This window comes from Lates calcarifer, linkage group LG9 (assembly GCF_001640805.2).
Source record: "Lates calcarifer isolate ASB-BC8 linkage group LG9, TLL_Latcal_v3, whole genome shotgun sequence".
In the NCBI taxonomy this organism is placed as follows: Eukaryota; Metazoa; Chordata; class Actinopteri; family Centropomidae; genus Lates; species Lates calcarifer.
In genome coordinates, this window is record NC_066841.1 from 12,226,475 (window position 1) to 12,246,798 (window position 20,324).

Below are 20,324 nucleotides of genomic sequence, written 5' to 3' on the forward strand. Positions count from 1 at the left end.
GTCAGAAATTCCACAGTGACTAGCAGAAAACCACAAAGAGATTTTGTTCCAAGCCAAAGTGTCCACAGAGGAGGCTACAAGGCTTCCCTAGTTTGTCCTCAAAAACCCTAGACATAAGGGACTGCTACTCCTGCTATGCCTTCTAAATGGTCTTCACCTGCTCAGCTTAGCATCTTGTCAACATGAGCATCTTGATTATAAGCTTAGCGTTTTACTAAGAGCTGATTTGGTTTTACTTTCTTCTAATACCAGGTGTTACGGTACAGTGGGAAGGACTTTGAGGTAGAAACATGAAGGACATCAGGTATTACATGCATAGAAGTTTTGCATCATTAATAATTTGAGAGAAAAAGCACAGAAATGTGAAAGACTGAGTCTGAACAGAGGCAGGAAAACAAATGGATGAAAAGAGCAAAATAGAGATTCCATTCGTGCAGGAGTGAGTTTAACAATGTTTCTCCAGACCTGTATTTTCTTACTCTCTCTCTCTCTCTCTGTGCCCCCATACCTTCCCCTCTTTCTCTCTCTTCTTCTGTCGGCTTCATAAGGGAACCCTACACTGTAGAATGTGGACTGTTGTAAAAAGGTGCCTTGGGCATCCGAGCATTCCAAGAGCATTAAATGCCTTCTCCATCAGGCTACCAACACAGAGCTGTAGCCAAACTCGGCCATTGTAGCCTGCACATAATGAATCCCGTCGCTCTTAATTCTCAAACTACATGCTGTCATGCACATAGACACCCCTTTCATGCGCATAGCAAATATGGCAATCTTTTCTCCATGTGGTTTATTGATTTGATATGTTAAGCAGTCATTGATGGATGGATGTGGTTGACTCAATGCGTAGCTTTTCTGTTTGTGAGCAAATGTGTGACTGCTTCCATGTTTGAGTGTCTGCAGTGTTATTTTATACACTAAATTTATGTTGGTTGTAACTTTAAATGTGGTTTTTAGTTTCTTTTTCTCTCTCTCTCTTTCTCTCCCCCTCTCTCACATTTCTTTTACCAAACAACCCCCCCCAACCCACACACACACACACTCCTTCATAGTTGTGTACATTATTCGTGCGAAGCCATTGACTGCCAGGAACCCTTAATCCGCAATGCAGAGCTCAAGTGCAGTAGCCCTGGCCGCCACTTCTACAATGGGGACCGCTGCACCATCTACTGCAACTCTGGATACGTCCTGCAAGTCCACCAGGATGATGACATCATCAAGAGCCAGGTAAAGACACAGCTCCACACATATTTAAATGCACATGGGGTGGTTAAAGAGCCCAGTGCATAAAGAGGCACATGAATGCATAAATGTACACATGCAAACACTTTCGTGCAAAAGCATCTCTGCAGCATATGGGAAGATGCGTGCAAACATAGATGTGGGGAAAGCACACATGACTGTGCATTGATGCAAACCCGAGCGCACAAATGGCCGTAAAAGAGAGGCATGAACACGCTTTGTCTCTGCTATCCTCTCTATCTCCGCATTTGTTTTGTCACCTGCAAAAACTAGGTTTGGCACGGCAAGCCTCATGGGAGAATGACATCATGAACATCCAGGTAGATGCGTGCTGCACTGAGGAGTGGAGATGCCCCAGTCTCCTCCTCTTGTTACACATATAGACACATACACGTACTGTACACGCACACACGCAATGCACACACCCGCACATATTCAGCACAAGCACAGACATAAGAGTGTTTAGTCTTGCTGAGCATGCCGCACCATCACCTCAAACAGTCACTTTGTATCGCTACTCCACCGGGACGATGACATCATCGCATAGTGTCTGCTCCCTCTCCCTCCCTCGCTCCATCCTTGCTCATTTCGCACACATTGAAGTCTCTGTTAAAGGGCAGAGATTTGCTACCTCTCTCTCTCTCTCTTTCTCGCTCTCGCTCTCGCACACAGCAGTGCACATTAAACACCTCCATGTAGATACCAACGCACATACAGTAAAGTACAGACAATCTCCTACATAAACAGTGCGCAGATGCGAACCGATACAGTATACACACAGATGCATGCACACCCTGAGTAAACAAACAAACAGGGTAGTTGACACCACATTGTAAACCTTTTGGATTGGGGCCAAGCTGCTGTAAAGGCCATATAAACGCTTTATCCTTCTCCGTGGCTCTGTAAAGCAGTCTGCAAGACAATCTATTAATGCTCCCTCAGAGAGATGGGAGGTTCAGAGAACAAGGTAAATTTTGTTTATATGTGTATTTCAGTCTGGAAAAAAAAAGGTGCCTGTACTGTATGTGTGGAGGCGTGTTTGTTTGTGAGGGTGTGTGCGAGTAATGGACAAAAACGAGAGACAGAGAGGAAGAGTTTTACAGTAGAAAGGGGGGTGGGTGGGATAATGGCTTTATTATGGTATTTGGTCACAATTCTGATGTTAACAGTGTGTTCTTCCTCCCATCTTTCACATGGCTGTTGCTGGGATCTGTAACTTCTCATAAGTGGTTGACTTTCTACAACCACAAAGTCATTCAGATCTCCCTCTATCTTCCACTAAATGCTCATAATTACATACATATATCTGCACACAGAAACACTGTATGTTTGTGTACATGCACAAAAGCAGATTTACGTGCACATCCATATATACTGTAAGTACAAACACTATCAAAATAGTTCTCCATTGAGTCTGCACAGACTTCTAATTGCATTAGATTTTGATTGACAGTGCGCTATGTGGCTATTCATCAATGTCAGTTCATTTAGTGATAAATTATGCTTTTCAGAGAGGGAGAGGCAGGAAAGTACAGACAAAGTGGGGTGATGTGGTATAGGAGAGAATAGAAAAGGAAGTAGCGCTGTGCCAAAAAACATTTTTTCTGAAGGTTTGCCACAAATGATGACTGACAGTTCAAAGGTACTTAGAGGACCTGTTATTTATGAATAACTTTTTGCATCCATTCACTCCACTAAAAGACATCAGGTCAGTTCTGTTGGCAATTAGCATTATGCAGCGAATTTAAATTAATAGTGCTCTGCAAAATGATATACATATATAACCTTTAAAACCTAGACTATGTAATTTTCTTTATTAGTTAGGAGATATTGAATGTTTTTAGGTGTGGCCTGTTTGACATCAAATTTATGCTCTGGGACCTTTGCTCTGTGAAACGGCTTATGTAGCACTCTCTAAGTTAAGTTCACACATGTTAAGTAAAGTCAGTAAGGACAAGTAAATCATTGCACTCAGGTGACATGCTGCTAGTAAAAAAGAAGCACAGATCAGATTCTCCTTATCTCCTCAGCACACATCTCTTGATTTCTTTCTTTTTGCTGTCACACAAGTGTTTACAAAGATAAACACACACACACACACCTCCACACTAAGGTTGAAAAGTGCAGCGTGAAGCACAATCTTGTCTCCTTTCATTAGCCAATTACATTCTTGTTTCAGTGATGTCAAAGTGGTTCTGGGAACACCACCTTCTTAGATAATGCTATCTTCAGAACAAATCTGTTTCCCTCACTTGCTTGATTTGTATATGTCTCTTTTATTGCTGCCTGTTTTCCCCATCTCTCTCTCTCTCTGTTTGAAGTGCTCAGGAAACAGTTATATTTCACATAGGCTTTTCCTTTAACTGGGTCTATATGCTTTACCGCTGCCCACCACGAAACAGTACTCCCTTATCTGAATTAAAGCATGCTCACCAAAACACCATTCTGTACCTGCCCACTGTATGATCAGCAGACCCCAACGGGACAGCTATTTTCTTTAAATGTCTTAAAGAACCTATTTCTGAATGGTCACACATTTAGAAATAACTCCTGTCATTATTATAATTTCAGCCATTATGTCCAATATAAATGTAAGAGTTATTAAGATTCATATCGACATATAATCGGGCAGTTAGCCAGTTCAGCTAGAGAAAGGCTTTTATGTGCTATGGACAGCCAAATGCAGATTCCTCGATATATTTTTCAGTGTATATGCTCAGATTGGAATGATTGGGCACCATCTTGTCACACTGAATCCACTTTTCATTTCATCCTTTGTGTGAAATTTGGATGTTCTCCTCGCCCATGCATAGCTTTTCTGTTGGTTCTCCTACCACCCATAAGGACATGCATGACTGTATTAGAAATATTCTTGCCTTTCATCCTCATCAAGGCTCTGACCTGAGAGCTGGAGATGGTCCAGAGAAGCGCCTCTGCAGCTAGTTAGCATGACTCAAATGCAAAGGAAAAATATCATTATGGTTATTGACAATTAATAATTTATTTAAGTACAAAAATTAATTTAAAGACCTTATCCCTGGCTGACATCCACACCTTCTTAACCAGGCAGCAGTGGACACAGTGGACACTACTGTATGTGCCTGGCCCAAATTTACATTGTGGTGTAGTCTGCAGGGTTCAACCAGTGACAATTCTGACCATCATTGTAGCTGGTAAACCATCAAAGATGAAGAGGAGTGTCGTTTGCTCTTTTGCTCCTGTTTGAAGGCTTGTTAATCAGCTTCTTTCATCAGATGATGAGGGAGCCTTACTTGAACAGTTCTGGTTATTTCACAGAATTTTCTGTTTGTTGCCAGGGCACTGGCAATCAAATCTGATCAAACCACTGACCAGTTCTGATGAAGCAGATAACCTGCTTTTGACTCTTAATAAATAATATTGTATTTATTAATATCATGTTTTTAAACAACTTTAAACTTGATTGTTGCTTATTTATCCATGCGTATTTATTGTTCAACCAATATATAGTTTTTGAAACCAACAGGTTATTTCTGAATGCTTTTTTTTTTTTTTTTACCTCTCTGCCCCCTGTGCAGAGGGCTTATGGAGAGGCAACCTGCTTTTTCATGTCGCTCTAGTCTATTCTAATAGTGCCACAGCAGGGAATACCTATGCTGGTCTATACCCTTGTAAGCCCATAAGCAAAACCTGGTTGAATGAAGGTGAAGGCTGTGAATTGTAACCCTAATTCTTAAAGCACAGACAGAGCCCTTTAACATTATCATCCTGTTGCTTCTCAAGTTGCTGACTTTGTGTTTGGATTTGATTCTCCCCGACTGGACAAGCATGAGAATACAAATTTCAGTGTGCTACTCTGCAGTGAAGAGAGTCCATCGCAGTGCTTCATGTCTGCTAATGGAAAGCGTGTGTAAATTTTCATGAATTTGCATTCACACTTTTAATTCTTCCACTGAAAACAAAAACAGGCAAATGTGGTTATCATTTAAGGAAAAATAACCCAGCCAGAATTTTATCTACTTAGAAATATGTCTGCTTCTGAGTACTGTTAGATTCTCAGTAACACCCAGCTGCATGTTACTGATCTGAACACATTGTTGTCCAAAATCAGTTATGGAACTGCTGAGTTTTCAACCATAAAGTGTGTATATTCTGGGCAAATGAAACCTCTCTGCTTCTAAGTAAAGTTTTTTTTCTCTGAAACAGCCTCAAAAGGCTTTTCCATGAGGAGTAGAAAATAATAAATTATACTTAATTTCTTAGCAGTCCTTTACTGCAATAATTCTTCCTATCAGTGAACAGCTGTGTGATATCACTACACATTTGTATGTGCGGATGTTTGTGTTCCATTCGGAGGTACGGCAAACCCCCAAATTTGAAGGAAGAGGCTGTCAGTCCATCAGCTCATTTGTCTGTTAGTCTGTCTGGCTTGAATTAGGCAGAGTAGCCAAAGGTTGTTAAAGTCGCTACTGGAAGAGAAATAGTCAGCTGTAAATTTTTTAAAAGGAAGGAAAATTCCCACACATTTACACACACAATGGCACACACAGGCACACAACCCTATATACACCTAGTCACTTGGGGATACACACTTGATTAAAACAGCTCATGGCAGATGTTTGCATGTGCATATTAACCACAATTTTACACACACGTGTTTTAGGATGTAACTTAACACACACATACACAACTTTTTTAACATTCCATTTGCACACATATTTACAGCCAGCACATTAACACTAAACTCATCCTTCCACATTTCTTCCTTGCAGACTTTGTTCACAACCTCCCATCACGATTGACTCATTCAACTCTAGACAAACTTATTTTTCAGCAGGCACTCATATGCGCTGCATATGTTACTTTTTTGGGATTTCCAAATATGAGAGGAGCTTATTTATTTTGCAGGAACCTGATACTGTTATGCAGTATCATATAATGGAATCAAGATGAAAGATAGAAATACAAGGGAAGAGAGAGAAGGTTATGAAGCAATAGATATGTGATGCTAACTGAGTCCAGCTTGTGTGGCCTTAAGAGTTGGTCCACTCTCTTAAAGATGTGTGTAATTAAAGTCAAGCAAAACAGGGTTAGAGTGTAATTCGTGGTAAAAACACGGGTTTCCCTTTTTTTTGTTCTGAGAAGGAAAAGTCAAAATGATTGAGCTCTCACAGCTTTGTTGTGAGATTTCTTGGCACTGCTATCAATTGAAGCATTCCTGTTGTGTTACATGTTGCTATTTAATGGAAGAGGATGAAAACAGTTGAGGTTTGGATGATGCAGTGGCTCCCCATTTTGGTCTCATCTCTCCAAATATCATACCACAAGCCAAATAATTTACAGGAATCAGAGCTATTTCTAATAGGAAATCAGGGGTTTTTTTTCCTAGTGAAACTAAAAAAGCCAGGAAGAAGAGGTTGACGATTGACATGTAATGTTTTAGAAACTTTCTAGTTGCTCTTTCTGTTTAAAGGAGCTCATATACCAGCATATATTGTGTCATAAATGTCCTCTCATTACTCTTGAACAGAAATGGTTACATACTGATATGCGCAAAGAGTGTGCAAACACTGAGTACACACACACACACACACACACACACACACACAATTAATGCAAGACATGTGGCCTTTGCAAGTCTCAGTCAGGCCTTGCTGGGTCATACCTCCTTCAGCAGTAACCTGAATGGCTGCTGTTTCTAATCAAGGGCTATTCTCTGTGATAGGTCTATAATGGGAATGAAAGGGATGTTAATCTATTATATTAGGTCTTATATCGTGCGGTAGACTGGAGCTTGTCTTCATTTGTCATAGCAGAGCGGTGTTACCACTGTTGGGTTTGACTTCTGGCCCCGGTCCGTTTCTTGCAGATTTTGCATGTTCTCCCCATGTGTGGATTTCCTCTGGGTTCTCCAGTTTCCTCCTGCATTCCAAGAACATGTAAAGACCCAGTCGCACAGGACGCACTTTGTAGGCTTGAATATGTGAGGCAGTCTGGCTTGATTTTAAGAAGCTTACACAGAAAGAAAAAGTTGTTTTTTCTTTTGACAGGCCTCTGCGTGGGCAACTACAATCACAAAGCAGTGCATGAATAATTTCCTAGTATCATGACTACATAAACTCATAAAGGGGATAAATCCATGATGGGTGGTAATTCCAGTTGTGGAAGATTCTCTTTCTGTGTGTGCTTCTCAGAAGTTGTCACACTTCCATCTAAGTCAATCTGTTTTGTGTTAGGGCTGATTGTGCAGTTGTTGGATATCAGTTGTCTGAGTGGCATGACTTGACCTTACAAATGCTATCAGCAGTTACTTGAGCTGCTGAGTAGCCTATGAGGCTTACTGACATACAGTAAGGTAAGCACGATCAAGCTTTGTTAGGTTACACTCTGATTAGAGACTTGTTGGAGTGAGTGCTGAGTCGCTGTAGGCATTTTTGTGTGAGGTAAACATTTATAGGGCGCATGTGGGAAATCAATCTGTACCATCAATGCACAAATGAATGCTTGTATCAATGCATATAGCTTCATTCAGAATAACCTTAACCCTCACTTTACGTCTTGTCTCATTTAACAGTCGGACTCTTCAGTGACTATAACCTGTGCGAATGGGAAGTGGAACAAACAGGTTTCGTGTGAGCCTGTGGACTGTGGTTTGCCTGACAAATACCACGTCCATCCTGCCCATTTCAACTTCCCAGAGGGCACCACCTATGGCAAGAAAAGCACCTTTCAGTGTCGAGAACCTGCGCAGCTCGTAGGTGAGATGCATAGTGGAGCGGGCGCATCCATGAAAGATCTTTTGTCTAATATGAGTTTTAACAAAAATGTATAAATTTTACTTCGTCTTGATTCCTTTTTAAAATTTACTGGCCAGCACTGAATGTTCTATTTTCATTTACCTTTTTGTGTGTTTTCTCCTCAGGTACAAACAACACTCTTACCTGCCTAGAGGACGGACTGTGGTCCTTCCCGGAGGCCCTTTGTGAGCTTCGCTGCCCAGCTCCTCCCCCTGTACCCAATGCCGTGCTGCAAACCAAGCGCTGCAACGAGACAGGCCTCAAAGTGGGTACGCTCTGCAAGTACAAGTGCAAGCCAGGCTACCATGTCACCAACAAACCTAAGAGGTAAAGAGAGAAACAGATACAGTTGTTGTTTGACTTCTTCATCAGAAAGTTTTCAGGCCTCAAATCGGCCCCATTAATCGTCTCTGTTGCCTCTAGGCGTGCATTTAAGCGGCAGTGCACGGAGGATGGCAGCTGGCTGGAGGGGGCATGCGAGCCAGTAACTTGTGATCCCCCACCTCCAATCTTCCACGGCTCTTATCACTGTACCGATGGCTTCCGCTTTGACAGCGTCTGCAGACTCAACTGCTCTGATCCTGCTGGTAAATCCGCTATCGCCGCCACAGGAGGCTCTGCCCATACGGTGAGGCTGCTGCACGGTCCATGCAAGCAGGTCTGTCCATCTCTTTCCTCTCTTTCTATTCTTGCTTTACCTATATTTTTGTCTTCTTTTCTTTGTGTGTATAAAAAGCAGGCATTCTCTCTTTTTCTCTCCTCTTCGCATCCTTGTCATCTTTAGGCTCAACATGGTTTAATGGCATAGGAGTATACATATGATAGCTAATGATAAGATGCTAAATTAAGAAATAAGTGTAAACCTACTTTTTCCCCAAATAAACTCTCTTTGCCCTCTTTTATCTGGTCCCTCACTGCCCTCACTAGTCTCTCTATGCCTGTTTCTCTCCCTGTCTCCCGTAGCCCTACTCAATTTGACGCCATGCTAATTAGATTGCTATTGATTTCCAGAATAGTCCTGCTGCCACAGACTTTTGAAATGTATACACCTTTTAATCTGTTCTGCCTCTCAGGCGTTGTGGCTTGGATGCCTGATAAAAATTGGATTGTATTTCCCCCTTTGCAACGGGATGCCATCTCAACGTCCTTGGCCCTGCTAGTGTTTGTGTGTCAGCGAGCGTGCGTGTAATTGTTTGTCTGTCAATATGTGTGTTATTTTCAGGGTGCAGCATCCAATGTGATCCGCTGTAGGAAGGATGGGAACTGGACAGGGTCGTTCCGCCTGTGCCCACACAGCAAAGGCCAGTGTTCTTTACCTCAAAACCTCCATTATAGCCTACAGTACTCATGCAAGCGAGGACACGGCATAGGTCTGTATGCACAAATTTACTGTCACATAATAACAATTCAGTTTTCTTACTGCTGATGTCATTTTTCATTGTTGGCATTACTCACAGCTTTTGTTAAGTGTGTTATTATTCTTCTTTGTTCGAATTACTCAATCCTTTTCAGGTTGTACTGTTTACAGTCATTTTAATTTGTTCTTAATGAGAACCATGGTTATGTAAGCTGGCGCTCTCATACAATATCGTGATCATTTGAAAGTGAAAGGGGAAAAGGGTTAAGGATATGTCATTTGAAATGTCTTTGGTATAGGTGTGGTTTGTGCATGCTTTTATTGTTTTCGTTTTTTCCCCGTCCCTCTCTCGCTCACGCATTCACACAGGTGAGGAGTGTGAGCTGAGCTGCAGAGAGAGTAACAACGACGTGGTGATCCTCCCTAGCAACATGACAGTCGAACGTGTGCTTAAAGAGCACTGGAGGAACCCGCACAAAGTCAAGGTAAGTTGTGTATGAAGTGTTTGTGTCCGCCTCACAGCCCTGACAGACGCACTTCACAAAGTTCTGCGATCCACAACTCTCCTGTAAGGAATTTCACGTATAGTGTCCACATCCTGGCCCCATTACCCACAATTCAAAATGCCAGTCTTTTGTGCCCAGTGCCACACAAATGTTTGTCTTAAAAGCATGGCAACCCCTCAAACACCTTGATTTTATTTTTGATTTGAAGTGTGGAAACATACTGCTGCCCTCTTGCATCCCCAGTCCTCTATATGGCATTCCAACGACCTTCTTGGAGAAATAATACTCTGAAAAGCATCTTTTGGGATTTAAGTGTTTATCATACACACTGACAAGTAATCCTGCCATTTTTAACATTCAGTTCCCCATGTGTTTGTTTTAACTACCAGAAATAAACTGTGGTGAAAAAAAGCAAAACAAAACAAAACAAAATACTTCTGCAGTATTCTTGTGATGCATAGGGCCCCCACTTCCACTCTGGCCAAGTTGTAAAACCTTATCAAATGTCTAATCATGAGTAATCACTGTAATTTTCTGAAATAAACCTATGACGCTCACTAGGTAATGATTTAGATATATCTCACAGCTACCGACTGTACTGATTAAGTACTGTTTGCTTAAACTGGCAGATAGGAAAACATGGAGGTTAGAGGTTATGGTGGGGGAGATCATTAAACACAGAACTGTACACCGTGTCCCTGTGGGGGTGCCACTCACACAGCCATGGTGTCATTTGGGATTTCTATGAAGCTTGTTGGGTGGGGTCAAGAGGTGGGGGTAGGAATATAGCTTGTGTGTGTGTGTGGTAGGCAAAGAGCACTAGACTACACCTATTCTTCTGATTTTATGCTCCCCATTTAACTTGATTAATGTCAATGATGTGCAATTTGTTTTAAGTGTTTTAGTCATCTTAATGCCCTTTTTAGCTGTAGAGCTAGAGGAGGATCTTACTAAATAGCATCAGGTTTTGTAACTAGAGAAGGAGAAAAGAGAACACATTGTATTTCACACTGTATTTTTTCCCCTACAACTCCTTTTGTTTTTGTTTCAGAGTCACACTGAGTCAGCAGCTTTTTGTGGTGGATGTTGAGAGAGAGGGGCTGGGTTGGGTTGGGCCACGTGGATATGAAATGATCTGTTTTTCATGGATTTGTGTAATTGATAGGATTTGTGCTCGGTGGTAATTCAAGACTTGAGGCTATGCTGTTGGGGGCAGCTGATAGCTTAAGAGAAGTCAGAGAAGTGAGGACGGTGGGGTGAGTGTCCCAGAGGGGTGAGCGTCTCAGACATGATGGCGGAGCTATTGCAGGTAGTGTGCACATGTTTTGTCCTGTGCAACTAAGCTCCCATGTTAATACAGGTAATACCAGGGAAGTCACTTTAATGTCGCCATACCTTCTGAAGGACATTACATTTATATTTACACTAATGTTAAGGGCTCAGGGATCTTCTATGTTACACCTTGAGAGTGCTGCTATTTAAGTAAAGCAGCAGAACAATAGATGCAACAGGAATCGCAATACATTCCCATGGGCTAAGCATAACAGATTTGGCTATGATATAAGAAACAAAAAATGCACAGGGCTGTCACGAGATGGTATTAAGAAACAAGAACAGGAGGAGGTGGAAAAAGAAATCTTGACAATCAGTTGTAGTAACAGTAGGAGTGTAGTAAGTAGGAGTAGACCTCATGATATACTTCTAAACTCCCCTCCAGGATGGGATTCTTCTTACAGCATCCTAAAGAGAATCCATGACCTGAAATGCACTTTCTAGTTCTACTTTGCTGAGTTGGAGGTTAATGTTGCCCACCTTAATAAGTGATGTTGATTTATTGCCTTTAAACTAGTTGTATTTCGGTTCTTAGTGTGACCCACTTAGAATTCTCTCCTGCTTTTTTACCTCCACCTCCTCCTCTCCTTTTTTTTTTCCCTGTCCCTCTATATCTAATGATTCTGTGCCCCCAGCACCCTCCTCCCCCTTTATCAGCAAAATTACCCTGTCGGGCTTGCTGTGGAATTAGTCATTTTCTATATGACATGACCTCGTCTGTGGTGGCGCTGAGATAGGGATCTATTTTTATGTGGTATCAGCGCCCCGGGAAAGCTTCAGAGGGTGAGGATCCCATACGTAGTTAGGGGTGAGGCCAGGCCACGATCATGGATTATCATGATTTACGGCCTTGCTGTGAGAAGAAAAAAAAAAGAGTGAGAGAGAGAAAATGAGAGAGAGGGGAAGAGAAGGAGTTTCTGGATGACATCATCATAGCAGAACTGAAGAAAGGGAGAATAAAAGTACTGTAGTTACAAAAACTTTCACCCCCTAAGACAAAATAACGGGCATCATCTTCTACCACAGACGCATGAACCATCACACATGCATGCATGCATACACACAGCTCAGATGTGCCTGCATTCTGCTATGCAGTACTACATCACAGTAGTAGAACCGTTACTCCTGCAGCTCTCAGTTGTCCTCAGATGCTATGTTGTTCTTTCTCTCCACCTTCAACCCCCCATCTTTCTTTTTTGCATTGATTTGCTGACAGCACTGAAATGAAAAATACCTTAGTTTGCAGCAACAAAAGAAAAGCACGTCAAATTTGTGAGATATTGGGACACAGGGGGTCTGAGAAATGAACCATCTGAGGTCAGCCAGTCCTTTGCTGTGGATGGCACTTTTGATCATGCACACTACTATCCGAGTCTGGAGACACACTTGTGCTGTAAACAAAACCCCTCTCCACGCTCTGGCTCAAGTAGACTCATATATACAACTGCCTCCACACACTTTATGGAGGCAGAGTCAAACAGCACAGGCGCGCATGCCCACTCAGAATCACATGAACCTACAGTATAGATTTTCATGTACCTACATAGCATATGCCTATATGAATGCATTTGCACATGCAGATACACATTCTATGCACAGTGCCATCTGCTTCCCCTCAGCACAAATGTTTTCTATTGTATTTCAATGAAGAGCACAGTAGGAGAACAGGATGGGATTCCACACATTCTGCAAAGATATTTGAGGGCATGTTGCTCTTTAACTTTGTCTTCCTACATTTCTCTCTTGCTCTAAATTCTTTTTCCTCCTGAGGGCCATGACTTTGTTATAAAAAAAGCACATTTTTATCAAGTTATGTACTGTCAAAATCAATTTACACAGCTTTGCTCTTAAGTGGAAAAGGGTACTATAAATCAAAGAGGGCTTCACAATGAAAGCCACCATGTGTAGCACATGAGCCCTGTTGATAACTCCTATGTCTCACTGTCTTAAGGTTTGTGTGTGTGTGTGTGTGTGTGTGTGTGTGTGTGTGTGTTACAGGCTAGAGAGTACCCATCAACTTTAGTTAGGATTAGGGTTATGTGGATTGAAATGCAGGTAAAAAGACAAAGTCTTGGCAAAGCGTTTCATATGCTGCACATGAGGGAAATAAGGTGCACAGACAAACCATCGGGAAAACTGTTTTTTAATCAATTCAATCCCTTCCTCAAGTTTTCTCTCTATTTTACAGAGTATAGTCTGCACAATGGGAATGAAGTGGTATCCACACCCAGAATTGCTCCACTGTATCAAAGGATGTGAGGTAAGGGCTCGACCTGACTTAAATATTTTGGGTTTTGTACTTGCTGAGTAATAGTCTCATCTATCACACACATAAGACTTTAACACTTAAATTCTTCTGCCTTTCTTGATCTTAAATATGTGAAGTATGTACTATGAAATTTTATTCACTGTGCTTGGCCAGCGGAGTTTAGGCAGACAATAGATTGGCTGATGTTGTACAAGGAAAATATGCAGTCCAACCTGTGAGTGAAGACAGACCTCTTGTCAGAATATTGGGATTTTGATAATTCTTAACATATTTAACATATTGTCAATGTCCATGTGGGCCCTAGTGGTCTGAGCAGGCGTACCCCGGTTCAACTCCTGATCAGGCCGGATCTTTACTGCATGTCATTCCCCCACTCTCTCTGTGCTTCCTGTCTCTCTCTCATTGTCCTATAAATAAAGGCAAAAAAGCCCCCAAAAAATACAGTAGTGTTTGAACGCACTGACAAGTAATAGTCCACCATGAAGTTTTTTCCTGATAACAGCTGCTGAGGACAGCCACCTGCACGGGGTGCACAGGTGGTTTGTGAGCCAGTTATTAATGCTGTGGCTATATGGGTATCTGGTATCAGACTAATTGATGTGGTTCATTGAAATGTACTATCACTGTGCTAAAGTACAGTGATAGTAAAAAAAGAGCAAAAGACAAAAACTATATTTACAAGGAACATAAATATACATAATTAAAATGTAAAGTGTAGAGTGCAATTGTTTGAAGGTGGCAGTGATTGTCTGGAGAGAGTTCAGGTGTGATCATGTGATCACGTGCTAAAACCAACCTCCCTCTAAAAATGGTGCATTTACATGTGAATGCAAAATGTGAAGGAATTCCACTCTGCGCCATGGAAGAATGATATCATCTACTCGGTTAAGGCCAACTGGATAACCTGATTGGTAACCCAAGTGGAGGGTGGGGCCAACCCAATAAATCACCTTATTGGAGTGTTTTGTGCCGTGAATAGTTTATGGTGTCCTCAGTTTGATTTACGGGTCTGGCCCACTAGGGGCTTAAAAAGTCACATTGAAAGATGAGGGAAATATAATGTATCAGATTCATCAGCAAATCTATCCAGAGACCTCTAAAAGGCCCCGAAAAGCTCAAGAGGAAGCTACAATGAAAACAAAAGGCTTTTCCAGTAATTCACCTCTTACCCATTATCAACCAGTTAGGGTAGTAGCACTCTTCCCTCAGTGTTTTTGTCCTCGTTCAGTGTTTTTGCCCAACTCATACACCGTCTCTCTATTGTGTAGCCATTCATGGGAGACAACTACTGTGATGCGGTCAACAACAGAGCCTTCTGCAACTATGACGGAGGAGACTGCTGCCAATCCACCGTCAAGACCAAGAAGGTTAGTAGCATGCTTGTACCTCAGAGAAAACCGCACCCTTTAGAGAAAGAGATGATGTTCCTTTTGGTCCTGGTCGCACTGATCAACAGCCAGTCACACATAGCTTAGGAATAAATCCCACCCCTGCACCTTACCCACTTGGACTCCTACTGTCTCGCTGCCATTCATCCAGTGGAGGTTGCACGTTTCCGTTATAAAGCTTTCTACCTTTAAAAAGGTAGGTATAATGGAGGGTTAGAATGTACTGCTGAAGACTGTATTTCACCTCTTGGAACATCTTTAAACAGATTTTTTCTTCCTTTGCTTTGTGTCCAGCCTTATATCACTGGTAGACAGATTACTGATTCCCCATCCAAGAGAGTGGGAGTTTTCAGACTTCATAGTCTTTGTTTTTCTGTGGTATTCTGTTTCCTAATGTGTAAAACGTCTATATTTATCATTGTGTGCCTGTATCTATATCAATACCCAAAATGCAGGTAATAATTTTTTTTTTAATCTCAGTTAGGGTCATGACTGTATTAACATGGAATATACAGTAATTTACTTGTTCCTGTTTTATGATATCTTTATTATCTATCTACACTAAATCAGCTGTGTTGTATTTCGTAAGATGTCCAGGCCAAGAGGTTTGGTTATCTTTCTGGTAGTAGCTCTCTTAATTCAAGGAGGTGCTTTGTCTGGTTTATTGCATCCAGCTACTGGCAAGAGATCTGATTGGAAGTGTATTGTAGCTTCTGTGCTGCAGCATCTGCTTCTCTGGCCTGGCCTGTTTCTGTGAATCTGGCGAGGGACTTTAGTTGTACTCCTGGCATATCCATCTGTATGTCTGGCTGGATTTATATTGCCGTCTATGTGTCTCACTAGCTGTGTCAGCGTGTCCGACTAGAGAGCCTCTTCATTTCCTCTTTTTGGGAGGGGGGGGCATTCAAGGGATATCTTGCTTGTACTGCGGACATCTTGCACAGTACAAAGTTCCCATGATTGCTTCCGGTGCATGTTTATAGAGTGAGAGAGAGTTTTTCATGCACTTCTTGGGTCCTTAGCCATAAGGACAGAAATAATCGTGGCTGGCTGGCGGCATTTTTCCAGCTTATTTGCTTCTTCTTACTGAAACCTGTGTGATATCAGTAATGGGATGACAAAAACATGGCCTTTGATAGAGGTACGAGATTTTAAAACAGCACTGCATTACTACCCACTATCTGTGTTTTGTGTAATATAGTCATACAAAAATACTGTCCATCAAAGCCAGTGCGTCGATTGTATATTTGCAAATGGAATAGCAAAACCTCATACCTACTTATTAACTAAAAAATGTCTTTAAACTACTTATCATTTAATAAACTCTAAAATGTGCACCAAAAAGGAAAGTTCCATGTGCAGTTTTGACTAGAGCCTGCATTATTCTTGGTTAGTCAGTGACACAGAAACAGGACTCTCTTAAAATACTTACTCCAATGCGATGCTGCATCTCCCTCAGTCAGTCAGCATCTTCAATGTACCTGGTAATTTTACTTGTAATTTGTGGTGCAAATAAATTATGGACAAGGCAGATTTGGACAGAATTTAGATCACTGAGACTTTTGCTGTTACCGCAAATTACTAGATGTCTGGCAAATTTAGTTCTGGACAACTAAGACACATGAGACCAAACAATTACTCTTCATATATTTGATTGCACCGTATAACTCCATCATGACTGTCAGACTAGAAAGAGGTCCATAGGTCCATGATTTGTCCCATATTCATAACTTTAGTATGAACTGTAAGCTACTGCATCTATGTTCAATAGAAGCAGGAAAGTCGGTGAGTAGCCCGCTGGGAAGTGACCTCACTCCCGAAGTGGTTTCGCTGCTGTTGATTGACACTATCTCATTTCTACATCTTCTGGCCCCAATCCAGTGCAGGGGCTCAGCCAGAACTTGCATAACTCACTTTTACTGACAGACCCCAACGGGAGAATAGACTCCACTGAGTTACTGCAGCAACAAGAGATCAAGCAGGGCAAGAGGAGAGCAGACAGTAGGTCTTGTTAGAGTTAGGAATTGTTATGTTGCACATCAAAGGGAGGTATGGTCTGAATGTCCTATGTTTGGATGTCAAGTAAGTAATCTCTGGTTCAAAAATGAATGAATGAATCCAAGTGACATTATATCAGATGTTTTTACAAAACCTATAAGTATAGGACCTTGGAGGAAAAAAAATCAGAAACCAAAAATTTATGAAATTTTGATTTCCTCTTTTTTGGTTTCAAGCTGGCACCCAGTATCTTTTGCATTTATCTTTGCTTTGTTCAAATTACCAGCAATTCTCTGTCTACGTAGATTTAGAACTTGTTACATCCAGCAAAACCATTTAATTTGAAATCATATTTGCATGAAGTAGTAAAGTCACTGGACTATCACTGGCTGCCAGACAGCAGCCTCCATCTTATTGAGCTTAGAAACATGAACACATGCCTTTTCCTGTACTTTATGTTTTTGAAAAAGGCCCCAAACAAACATTCAAACATGGAAATGTGTTCTGCTAACTTCAATTTTCAGGCTAGATATCTGATTAGCTGGTCAGCTGCTGCACATTAAACATGTAAACATACCTTCAGATACTGTATCACTTTGGCCTGTTTAATCTTCAGTACAACTGCTTATAAAACATTGTCGGCCCATGACTTGTAAGCCACAGTGAAAGATTATTTATTTTCTCTCGTGTCCTCCTGCCGGGGCTCAGCCTGACAGCTGCCGTCAATCAAACGTGGTCACACCCCACCAGTGGCTGAGAGCCTCCAAATAACTTTTTCTTCCCCTTCATCCTCAAAATAATAAAAGCAAATAATAAAAGTGTTGTTAATACTTTTAGAATAACACTAACTTTATTGATGACTGCAAAAAGGGATGACTAAACATGATTATAGTTGGACTTTAATCCTTGATGAGAAATCTGGCCCAGGTTTACTGCTGTAGAATTTCCCAGCCAAGGATGCTACATGCCAATGGTCAGTAGTAGTGTCTGCAAAACAGGTGTTACCAGTTCACTGAAATGATAACTACAGGCAAATGGAGGATCACATTACCCAGTAAATACCAGGTACTAACTTCTGTCACACCAGCAAAAGGTGGATTAGGTGAAGAGGAGTTCCATTCTAATTACTAAAACATTGTTATTTTCAGTGGGCTGCAACGCTTTGATACAGTAAGTGGATCACCTGGGCTTAAGAATGCAAGGCTGCTTGTCCAGTTTCTACTTGGAGGCATTTAGCCCTGGCACTATTCAACAAAAACAGTCTGGCTGGTGCTTTCCCCTGGAAACTATTCAGAATGATACGGAAAAATTACTCAGAAATAACGAATCATAATTTGATTTATCTGCTGCCAGGAGCAAGGGGTGAGGAAGGTTACTGTGGGTGAACAACAAAAAGGAAACACTGAGGAATGAAGCTGATATGTGAAATTGATATGGCAACAGAGGAAAGCCAGATGTTTGATATAATCTCTTTTGCTTGTTAGCCCAGTGCCTAATTGATGCTGCTTACTTGCATGTTTCTTGGTGCTTTGGCTCATATAAACCTTATTTGCATGAAACTCAACTTAACCTGAATGCCAATTTTAAATTATTAGCCAGACAACCTTCCCGACAACTTTATCTTGTTGATTTATTTAATTACTTTGATATATTTTTGGTCCACATTTAAATTTCCTCTGTATTTATTATCGTTTTGGTACTTGCATTTAGTTAGGCACTTAGATTTAGTTGTTTATTCCTCTTGGGTAAAGCTCTCATAGTTATCCCTATTTGATCAACTCAGTCAAAACAGAAACAGGGTGTTTTGCACCTGATTCTGATTTTCCCCCAAACTGAACACATGCGTGGCAGGCAACGAAGGACAGAGTTGCATAAAAACCTCTAAAAACAAAAGAAAATGACACAATATATGACAAAAGGAATCTGTAACTCATTTATGACAGTCCCTCTCCTCCGAGCTGCTGAGTAATGTACTTGCTGGGTGACAAAGGCAGGCAGTGTTTTCCTCTTTAGCGGGAAATCAATGTTCTTGTCCAGACCACAAGTGAAGACTTTGTCCCAAACTGTTCCTGAACACAGATTTTGTTGTCATAGATTTTGTTGACTGTGTCACAGTGGAGGTCATTTGATGTCAGCTGTGAACGCTGAATTTATTGCTGTTTGTAGCAACTGTTTTATACACAGAAAATTTTCACAGAAAAATATTATATTGTTGTCTTTCTCTGTCTTTAATAAGTCTGCTTAAGTAAATCATCTAAAAAACTTTGCAAAACGGTTTGTTTTGCAAAATGATTTAAAAATCAGTCTTAAAAATAGATTTAAATTCTTAGTAGGGACTTAAATGGGCTTGGTGCTACAGACTGGGTTAGGTCTATCTCTCACTACCGCCTTCCAAGCCTTTCATTGTTGGTTTTGGTCTTTTCAGATATTTTTGATTTTATTGGTAGGGAATTGCATTAACCATATGAGAGAATTCTGTTACTATAACTGAGGCATTCAAACTAAGATCAGTAGTTCAGCTTTTTGTGTAAAGATGCTATATTTTTAAGTTTTTGCTGTCGCTACAGAGCTAATGTTAGCATTAACAGCTATTTACTTACTAGTCTAGAAGAAACCTTGTGAGTTCATTCCTTTACTTGCTAAGAGCAGCCTCAAGCGGTGAAAGACATGCCAACGCTTGTTTTGCTTCTAGTTCTGTCACTTTTTTTCTTCTACTGAAGTTAGCATGCTAACCAGCTAGGCTCGTCAAGTCTCATAATACCACTTCGCAATGGTGAGTCACTGTAGCGTCCAGTCTGGCTTCAGTCCAGCATCAGAAGATGAAGAAGTAGCTCCTCCATGAGAGTGTATTTTGACCTGTTGTCTTGTAAAGCTGAAGCTTACGGTAAATAAACAGCAGCTCATGCTAATGTTGGCTATGTAGCAATAGCAAAAACTTATATAGCACCTTTAAAAAGATATTTTCTTATTTAGTGTTTTACTCACCCACTTTTTTAAAAACAATTTTGTAATGATGGATTGTCCTCCAAATGATGTCACAAAATTTGAACAATAGTCCATTGACATTTGCTTTTTAATTTCTTTTCTGTACAATTCCCCTAAGCACACACACTCACATGCTCATTCACATTCTTACTCATTCATATTCTCTCTCTCTCTCTCTCTCTCCCTTTCACAATCACTCTCACGCACAAACAAATATACTGCACATGAGCAGTCACACCAGCCACCAGTTGTTATGCACAAGTATGTTGACTCAGTGGGAATCTTGGTCAGTGTTGTTGTCGGCGGTGTGTTGTGACACAGCACATGAGAACAATGGTATGATCCCTTCCTTACAAGCACAGACGCACACACAGACACACCTCTTATTTGATCCTCTGCCAAACCTTTTGACATCCACGTTTTCTCTCTGATCCTTGGTATTGAGGTAAAGGGAAAAGAACAAGACAAAATGAA

General features: G+C 41.1%; 1 protein-coding gene across 1 annotated transcript in view; it reads left to right on the plus strand.

Annotated features, from left to right (window-relative positions):
- Positions 1 to 20,324, plus strand: part of pappaa (pregnancy-associated plasma protein A, pappalysin 1a) — an 82,007-nt gene that overhangs the window by 53,943 nt on the left and 7,740 nt on the right. Inside the window, exons 14-21 of the mRNA XM_018662962.2 lie at positions 1,050 to 1,224; positions 7,793 to 7,976; positions 8,141 to 8,342; positions 8,439 to 8,673; positions 9,238 to 9,385; positions 9,742 to 9,857; positions 13,399 to 13,470; positions 14,748 to 14,846. Coding sequence (XP_018518478.1) covers positions 1,050 to 1,224; positions 7,793 to 7,976; positions 8,141 to 8,342; positions 8,439 to 8,673; positions 9,238 to 9,385; positions 9,742 to 9,857; positions 13,399 to 13,470; positions 14,748 to 14,846 — 1,231 coding nt within the window. The remainder of the gene's footprint in view (positions 1 to 1,049; positions 1,225 to 7,792; positions 7,977 to 8,140; positions 8,343 to 8,438; positions 8,674 to 9,237; positions 9,386 to 9,741; positions 9,858 to 13,398; positions 13,471 to 14,747; positions 14,847 to 20,324) is intronic.